Source organism: Euphorbia lathyris, chromosome 8 (assembly GCF_963576675.1).
Source record: "Euphorbia lathyris chromosome 8, ddEupLath1.1, whole genome shotgun sequence".
Taxonomy (NCBI): Eukaryota; Viridiplantae; Streptophyta; class Magnoliopsida; order Malpighiales; family Euphorbiaceae; genus Euphorbia; species Euphorbia lathyris.
Genome location: NC_088917.1, coordinates 72,813,199 through 72,822,467, shown reverse-complemented (window position 1 = coordinate 72,822,467; position 9,269 = coordinate 72,813,199). Strand labels below are relative to the sequence as shown.

Here is a 9,269-nt window from a genome sequence, read left to right as displayed (position 1 = left end):
AAATAAAAAATTAACTCAATTAATATAAAATTACTTTTATACCCTTTATAACATCATATTCTTCGACCTCCATCCTTATTTTCTTTTTACTCCATTTTCAAAAATTATTTCTCTCTCTCATTCTCTATCTAACTCTCATCTCTCTTATTTTCTCTCTCTTCCATTTTCTTTTTTTTTATAAGCATCACTTCTCTCTCTAATTCTCATTTTCTCTCTCTAACTCTCATCTCTCTTTAATTTCCCCTCTCTCTCTAACTCTTTTTTGGAAATGTACGCCAAAATTTCTCAAAAAAGCAACACACTCAAATCTGCTCTCACCTCAACTGGCTGCTTCCAGGTTCTCATCTCAATTTTAATTTTATCCTACAAATTAAATAGTTCAATGTTGCTCATATTTTAGATCAAGTTTACCTTATCTAATAAGTACACGCTAATATATATTAGATGAGAATTAGGTAGTAGGACATGACATTTCTAGTTCATTCTTTGATAAGGTGCGTGGGATTGCATATGAGTTTTTTGATCTTCCAATTGAAGAGAAACAAAAATATGCTCGAGCTGCCAATGAAATTGAAGGCTATGGAAGTGATAGGGTAGTTTTAGAAAATCAAGTTCTTGACTGGAATAATCACCTATGTCTCAAGGTTCTTCCCAAAGATAAAAGAAGATTCAATCTTTGGCCACAATACCCAAATGATTTCAGGTATTCCAAATTCCAAGTAATTGATTATGTTTGTGTATCAAATGAAGATGTTGAAAGTTTTAAATCTTTATAATGGAAAAAGAGTATGTATTTCAGTGACATATTGCAGGACTATACAATGAAGATGAAGTCAGTAACGGATATTCTGTACAAGGCCATGACAAGGTCATTAAATATGGAAGAAAACAGTTTTCACGGCAATTTGGGTGAAGTTAAGCGATGCTTATAAAAAGAAAATGGAGGAGAGAGAGAATGAGAGAGATGAGAGTTAGAAAGAGAAATAATTTTTGAAAATGGAGTAGAAAGAAAATAAGGATGGAGGTTGAAGAAGATATGTTATAAATGGTATAAAAGTAATTTTACATTAATCGAGTTAATTTTATATTAATCGAGTTAATTTTTTATTTTTAGAAAAAGTTAAATGGCTGAGATGGCGTGTTGACTTCGAGTTGATCGGTCACAATTACCTGATATACACTTTAGTGTGTAAAATTGAAGGTTATATACCAAAATGTGAAAATGGATAAAGGTTGTATACCACGTACGTATAATTTACCGCATGAGACAATATCAACGAGACACTTGCTTGAACTTGAAACCCTAATTTTTAAAATTTATACTAAAATTTAATATTGAATATTGAAAACAGCGGCCTTATTTATTTGCAGTGCGGTTTCATTTCTCTTGCCCGCCGCCGCCGTTCTTCCCCAGCACCTCATCTTCTTTCTCACTTCTCATCTAGCTTCCTTCCTCCGACTCCGGCGAAGGTCAGAAGCCACCTGAATGCTATTTTCCTTCTAAGGTGATAGTCTTTCTGAACTAAACATGAAATAAGGATCACTCTTCCTTTTCCATTATATGTCAAATAAGAAAATTGGAAACTATAAAAACGTTTTATTATATGAACTACATTTCAATTCCATAACCAAATCAGGACCTTGAATGTGCAGGTAGAGAGTGAAAAATGGGGGACAGAGATGATTATAAGTATCTTAAAATAAAAGATGCAGTAACTTCTATCAACCAGAAAGTCAGTCTCATCGGTGCCGTTGTCGAGTTCGGTTTACCTAAGAAAACCAAAGGGACTGGTACTATCTCTCTGCATTTTACTTTTCTTTCTGTTTTCTCTCTCAATTTCAGCAACGATTTCAGTTTTTTTAACTGTAAATATGTAATCTATACTGGCAATGATGACAAAAAAGGCCGGACTTACGGCTGCTACCCCCTATTTATTCATTTTTATTGAATACGCGGGTCTGGTAGTAGATTGATGAACCCTATGGCAAAGGTAGTCTGAGCCAGTTATTAGTATTTTTTTTTCTAATTAAATTTATGCTCTTCCAATTTTTCCGGGCAATAATTTAGCTATGCATTTTAAAATTTTCAGATTGGTGTTGTTCACTGAAAATTGTTGATCAAACGTATCCTAAACCTGGAATGACAGTTAATATATTTGCCTCAACTACGGAACAGCTTCCTCGTATTTCATCGCTTGGAGATATAGTTCAGCTTTCTAATGTTCTGGTACAAGTTCAATGTAGTGATTTCTATGAAGTCCTGGTTCTTCCATGCCTGCGCTTTCATTTTTTTTCTTGAACAAACACAGACTGGAAGAGTGATTATTACTGAATAGGAATGTGCAAGTGCAACTGAGAAATTTTGGTCCTGCTTCCTCTGATTGTTATTTTCAATCTATGCTATAGAACATTTATGCGTACAGAATATACAAAGTCTAACTGTCTAAGGATGTGTGCACTCTTCTTTAAGGAGGTTAACTCGTATGTCAGAAATGTGGCTGATTTGCATAATTTAGCATGCTTTTTTTGCGTGAATTATTTCCATATTGAAAGGCAATTAAAACTTAATTGCTACGTCTCTAGAAATAGCCATTGGATCCATGGAATGTTCTAAGTTCTAACTGTTTTTTTGGTTAATTTGTAAAGAATTTTCTTGGTTATCTTCTGCATAAGTTTTGATGCTTGTTTTAGTATATAGCAACAGCTTGTCAGCTACCGTTCAACTTCGACTGGATTTAGGTATGAACTTTATAAAGGTGTAACATTCTTTGCTCCTAATTAGCTTTTAAAAAAGTTCTATTTTTCCAAAAGATAGACCTAAATTTATGAATACAATTGATTATTTTGCTTCTTCTAATATTTCATTTATGCCTGATGTTTTTGTCTAAATGTTTATTACCTTTTTAAGCTTCAAAAGCATATGCTTTTTTGGTATTTACAATTGTCTAAAAATGAAATCCAATCATGGGAAACAAATGGGCTTTCTGTATGTGCAGATAAAAAAATATCATGGGGAGGTGAATGCTGTTTTCAACAAAGCATTTTCTTATTTTTCCTTATATGAAGGAGAAGGAGGTGGGGACTTTCTTCCTTACCAATATTCTTCAAGATATTACCCTGGGGACCAGGAGTCGAAGTTTATAGCTGGCTTGAGAAAATGGCTAGCTGACTTTCATAGTGATGAAGGTAATGTCCATAAGCAAAAATGAATTAGTGACATAAAAGCTTTTGTAAGTTGTAGTTTGATGGCTATTGCTATTAGTATTTATATTATCGTTCGTCCAGAGCCAATATTAAATCTCTCTCTCTCTCTCTCTATTGTATTCCCATAACAATGATGTTATAGGAAAAAGAATTTGTAATTCAGCTTCTAGTTTTAGTAGTGCTAAATTATCATGTTATTTGTGCATTAAATTTTTTAAAAGAATTTGTTGATGAAACATATTTTCTTGGGCATTAGGATATCTAAAATGTGTTTAAGTTAAGAAAAATTAGTTCCATTCTCTCTTATTTTCATGCATGTTTTTTGTTAATTAATTTTCCTAGAAAAACTGATAGGAACACCAAAATTAGGTCAAAAAACTCATATTTTCTTTGTTTCTTGAAGTCTTGAGTTTTTATTCAATCTTTTATAAGCTTCTTGTTGTCTATGGCAATTTTCTAGTCTTTGTAACCCATTGTAATTCAGACCTATTTGTCCATCCTGTTAAAAGTTGATCTTTTTTAATATGCTTACTAGGCTCAAATAACTTCTCTTTCTTGAGAGAGATGAGACAAGGAGAGCGAACTAATTTGGTTTGCAAGGTGAGTTGGCTATATAGGCTATTCCTTTTGCTGCTTTGGGTTTCGAGCTCAATTAATCTTAAGTGCTGATAAGTCTCATCTTTGAATTATTTGCCAAGTTAAGGTACTTCATGCATGTGAAATAAATGAGGATGAGTGGATGGCCTTTGTTTGGGATGGGACTGATTCTCCAGCAGTAAACATTGATTCAAAGTGAGTTGTTGTGCATTAATATTTTATAACTGGTTATATTTAGCATTGAGGAAACATATGTAGCAAATGTCATTTCAGACTGTGACATAATCTTGATGGTTACACAGCATTTTGACTGCCCAATCCTGGTATAGTGACAGTGGCAGCAACAATGATTGAAAACCTGATCTTAGTTTTAAGTAGTTGTTCCTAACAATAAAATTTGTTGGAGTGAAATTTGATGTAGCAAAATGATATGTAATACCTGTTTGTTTTTCTCTGTAGCATGAAACTTCTATATGTTCTAATCAGTTATTGATTTCCATTCTAAGCTGATAAATATTGTATGCTTTGACCCACAGGCTGGAAAATGAAAGGAAGAATCCACTTCCTTTACAATTAGAACCCCGACCTTTGCAAAGAGATTTGTTGTGTACATTTCCAACTGTTGGAACAGTATTACGTGTAATCATTGAGAAAGTCTATGAGAAGCATGTTCTCCAATTACTCATTACTGGTAAATGGGTGAAATTCCTCAACATACTTTGTCAAGTGCGTGAAGGATTATGGTGTGGCATGTTGACACCATTATCGAAGCTCCGTTATGTGTCCAAAGATATAATTATAGCAAGTGAGAGGTAGGCATAAAGTATATGTCAATTTAGCATGTAAGTGTTCATTCTGCTTCTTGTCCCTAACTGGAAGTATGTATGTCAATTTAGCATGCAAGTGTTCATTCTGCATGTCCATAATAAATTTGTTTGTACACAGGTCTTACAATGCACGCATGACAACAGAATTGGGGCGCATCCCTTATTGGTGTTTTCCTTGGTGTTCACAGCTTACAGGTTATCGTTGACTTGATTGGCAGTGTTCTACTCCTTGTTTGCCTTTCTTATTAATAGTTGTGTGGTTTACTCCTCTGGACGTTACTGTCTTCATTCTCAATGCTTGGTGGTTTTATATGCTTTCTTGCTGCAGAGGTTGATTACGAGCATGCACCTTTTGTTACTTTGATGGATGTTCTCACACATTCGAAGGTATGATATTTGCTTTGTATTTGAACTTGTTTTCTCCCATGGTTCCAGTGGGACATAGCTAATCCTCGTTGACTATCACATGATATGAGAAAAACGAACAAAACAAAATTTATTTCATAATTTTTTGGTTGTAAATTACATGAATTTTAGTTGTCTTGGTCTATGTGGATTTTGTTCCTAGACCCCTAGCTTGACAGTGTTATTGGATGAGCCATCTTACCCCCAGGTGCCAGGCCTATAATTTCACGAGCTTCCACAAATTTAAAAAACCATCCAGACAAAGGATTCACATGGTCTGGATCCAAACTACTAGTTCAACTAAAGGGAAACCAGTTCTGTAGTGAACTTGACAATTGACCTGTTCTCAGACCAACCCAAAACTGAAATAACAACCAGCAGTTAACCTGGTCAACCAATCTGGCCAAGTTTAAAATGATATAATTTACCCTTGTTATCTCTAACCCTAATAAGGGATAAAATTGATAGTCATTGTGGTTTGCTACTAAGTTTCTCAAACCAATGTAAGGTCATGACTCAACTGTCAACATATGTTCCACTATGGGGTTCAGTTGGTTATCTAAATCCGATTAGCATATGATCTAGTTATAGCAATTTTTCAAGTCAAAGCAAACGTAAAGTACGCAAGCTAATTCGAAACAGCCATCCTCTGATTGTGGACTTGTATATAAAGGTCCTGGGCAATGCATTTGGTTATAGCCCTCTCTTACCCCTTGTTTGTCATAATGAATTGATGTTAATGAAGATTTAACAATCAAGACTGAAAATTGCATCCTTGGCACTGGACCAAAAATCTGGACGAAGAAAGCAATGGTAATATTTTTTTGTGGCACTACTTGAACCCTCCATGCAAGGAGAATATCGATTCCACAAACCAAAAGATTTCAGAAGTAAGCAAAAGGAATTCTATCACGCGCCCTTCTGGAATTTGAGCTGAACTGAGCCATAGCCAAATTGTGACTCAAATAAATAACTATAGATTTGATACTTGACATGGTCTAATCCCTCTTTTCATACTTGAGCTCCACTTGATGAAATACTCTAGTTTGGCTCAATAACTGTTAATCTCACTTTTCATGCTCGATGTCAGTTTGATGAAATACCCCAGTTTGGCTCAATAACTGTTAATCTCACTTTTCATACTCGAGATCAGTTTGATGAAATACTGTAGTTTAGCTCAATAACTGTTAATCTCACTTTTCATACTCTAGACCAGCTTGATGAATACTCTAGTTTGACTTCATGACACACTTCATCAAAATTATTCACTTTCAAGTTCCAAGTGAGTTGAGTGAGCTCAAATTTAGGCTCATGGTTTTGTTACATAGTTTCATGGTTTAGAAATTATGCAGTTTTTGCTATATATTTAGAAATAGAATGTGTAAAAAAGAAAATTAGTCCATTGGATACGCAAGCTTCCCGACTCAAGTATTGTAATACCAAACTAGTTTTATAGGAGAAAAATATGTATACCACAAAGGTAAACCAACAAACCCTAGCTTTGGATCTAAAGTTTCTTACTGATTTTTCTTGCAAGTCATTGTATCATTTCAAGCAAACTGGAGGTTGGTTACAGTTCAATGTGCCGGTATCGAAAATTTTAGGTCTATTTTGCCCAACAAACACTTCGATAAAGCATCAGATAGAAATTGCAATTATTTAATGCAGAATCCAAGTTGTACTTGCACCAAAGGTTCGGAATAAAATCTGTCACCCCATACTTGTAGGGGTTTCATCTAGCTTATATTTTTTTCAATTTTTTTTTTTAAATTTTAGATTTTGAAAGTGGCATTCTATTGAGCGTAACTCACAAAGAAAGTGTTGTATATATCTGCATTTAGGCCATTACATTGGGTCAAAAAAGTAATGCAGTAATAGGTTATCGAGAAGACCTCTCTTTCCAACTTCAAAGCTTTTTCCACATTCTGACTTTTAAGAAGTTGGAACGTTTCCTCCAAAATAAAGTTTTTGCTGACTAAAATATATAGATACAAAGCTATTTTAACTGTTATAGACGATTCCCTGGAAAACTATGCTTATCCACAATCGAAATAAATAGGAGATGCATACAGGTTTTGCCACTAATTGTCCTTCTTCCAAACGTTGCAGGTGGTATCAAAATTCAGGAGTATGGTTCGGGTAGTGGCAGCATTTCCATGGCGAGCTGAAGATTTCTGCTCTCATCTAGGTACTTTTAGGATTAGATTGACCATCGAGGATCCAACGGCCAGATTACATGCTTTTTTATATGCTGAAGATGCGGTAAGTTTTTCATTTAAAAAAGATTTAGTGGGGGAATCTGATATCTTAATGCTGGATTACCGAGTATTGTTGCTAGTATAAGATGAATTTCCTTTTTACTGTTATGATGGGATTTGATTTGATTGTGTGATATTAATTGTCGACGACAGGAGAAATTCTTCGGTGGTTATCCATCCGTAGATGTATTGACAAGGAAGAGAAACACGTTGCTCGGAGTGTCTGTAAGTTATGCTGGTAAGGAAATAGATGATGCTCCCAGAAATCCACCATGGGTGCAATGTTGCCTAAAATCTTACTACCTAGATAAGAATGATACTCAGGGAACCAGGCATTTTAGAATTTTTGGCACCAGGCACGTCGGTTAAGGAGACCCGGTTAAGGGTGTCTAACACATAATGTAGTTGAAAAAATAGTTTAATACTCTAAACTTGGCTAAAAAATGAATAGCCCTTCGATTTTAAAAATGACATATTAACCCCTAAGTGCTATTTGGTGGAGTAAGAGGAGATTTGGACAAGTTGAGGCAAGTTCAAGGTGGTTAACATGTCATTTTAAGTAAGTTTAAATGGTCAAATGGTCATTTTAAACAAGTTTAGAAGGGCTAATCGGTTTTTTAGGTCAAATTATGTATTAAGTCAAAAACAATCTAAAAATATGTAAAACTATTGTAGAAAATCTTGTATATTCTATTTTGTATGTGCATATATTTATTTCGTGGTCGTCGATGATTTTCAAGCAATGCGGGATGCATTCATTAATTTAAGTGTATGCAAATTCTCATGTTGAGGTTATTTTTATAGGCAGTTTATGCAGAGGAACATCTCTGTACGTCTTGTGAGCAATGCAGCAGCAACTGCTCATCAGAACTTAAAAATAGTCTAACAAATAAAATAAAAATAGTCCAACTAATAAAATAAAAAATTTAATATTTTAAAATTTAATCACAAAAAATCAAGTAAAATAGATATTCTTTTTGAAGCAAGATCACTAATTGGAGTTCTTATATTAAGTATCGAGTCTTCCATGTTACTCGGAGGACCTCCAATTCACATTTGGACACGTGTATTGTGTTCCCATGTGATAATTAAAATAGTAGAGCCTATTATAATATGTGGATCCATGTTACATGTGTTAAAATATGTATGGAAGATCATCGATTTGACATGAAAAAATGGATGCTTCTAATAAATTGTCCACTAATTGAATCTTATAATCAAGATGTTGAAACAGATCATGTTTAATATATAATAAAACTAATTAAACATAATAAAACTAATCTATTTCATCTTGCTTATAGCATAGTTAATTTTAAGTAACTTTTATTTTGAAAATTTTCTTTCTAGTCAATAATCAATAATATCATATGAGTAATAAATACATCTAGAAAATAATTAAATCGTTTCAAGTGAGTATTATTTTTTAATCTTTTCGTAAAATATTTTGTAAATTTTTTAATTTTTGAAATAAATATTGACTATAGGGATAGAGTGAAGGTAATTGTAAGGCTCACAATATTTGGTGGAGCATGGTGTGTAAGTCGAAAAATGCAGGTGGGCTCGGGGTAAGGGACACGATAACTTTTAATCTAACTTTCCTTGCCAAGCTAGGTTGGAAAATTTTGATTAGTGAGCAACGCCTTTGGGTCTAGGTTTGTCATGCTAAATACGGGAGAGGTCACTCAGGGTTGGATATATTTTGTTGTTCAAATTCTCACTTCTTAACTTGGAAAGACATATCGAGTGGTACTGATGTCCTTGCGCGGAGCGTAGGCAAGTTGCCTATCAATGGTTGCTCCACGTCCTTTTGGAAGGAGATATGGTGCGGGTCAGGCATTTTACTGCATAAGGCAATAACTGCTGTCTCGGATCAGATCATTGAGGCGACCCTTGCTGATTGATGGAAGCATCACGGTGGTGGGACTGGTCACAATTCCCAGACTACCTTCAGCCCGAGATTCTTAAAATATCCTCTTTT

The 9,269-nt window shown here is 34.4% G+C and overlaps 1 protein-coding gene and 1 non-coding gene across 2 annotated transcripts; both read left to right on the top strand.

Annotated features, from left to right (window-relative positions):
* Positions 1 to 1,360: 1,360 nt before the first annotated feature.
* Positions 1,361 to 8,015, top strand: LOC136203579 (protection of telomeres protein 1a-like). Its single transcript, XM_065994774.1, has 11 exons — positions 1,361 to 1,505; positions 1,654 to 1,791; positions 2,091 to 2,227; positions 2,997 to 3,186; positions 3,740 to 3,804; positions 3,908 to 3,996; positions 4,338 to 4,613; positions 4,747 to 4,823; positions 4,957 to 5,015; positions 7,143 to 7,295; positions 7,445 to 8,015. The coding sequence occupies exons 2-11, from the start codon at positions 1,668 to 1,670 to the stop codon at positions 7,658 to 7,660; spliced, it is 1,386 nt and encodes a 461-aa protein (XP_065850846.1). The 5' UTR covers positions 1,361 to 1,505; positions 1,654 to 1,667; the 3' UTR covers positions 7,661 to 8,015.
* On the top strand, positions 1,886 to 2,005 carry LOC136204481 (small nucleolar RNA snoR113). Its single transcript, XR_010675323.1, has one exon. It is a non-coding gene; the product is annotated as a small nucleolar RNA snoR113 (small nucleolar RNA).
* Positions 8,016 to 9,269: the final 1,254 nt, after the last annotated feature.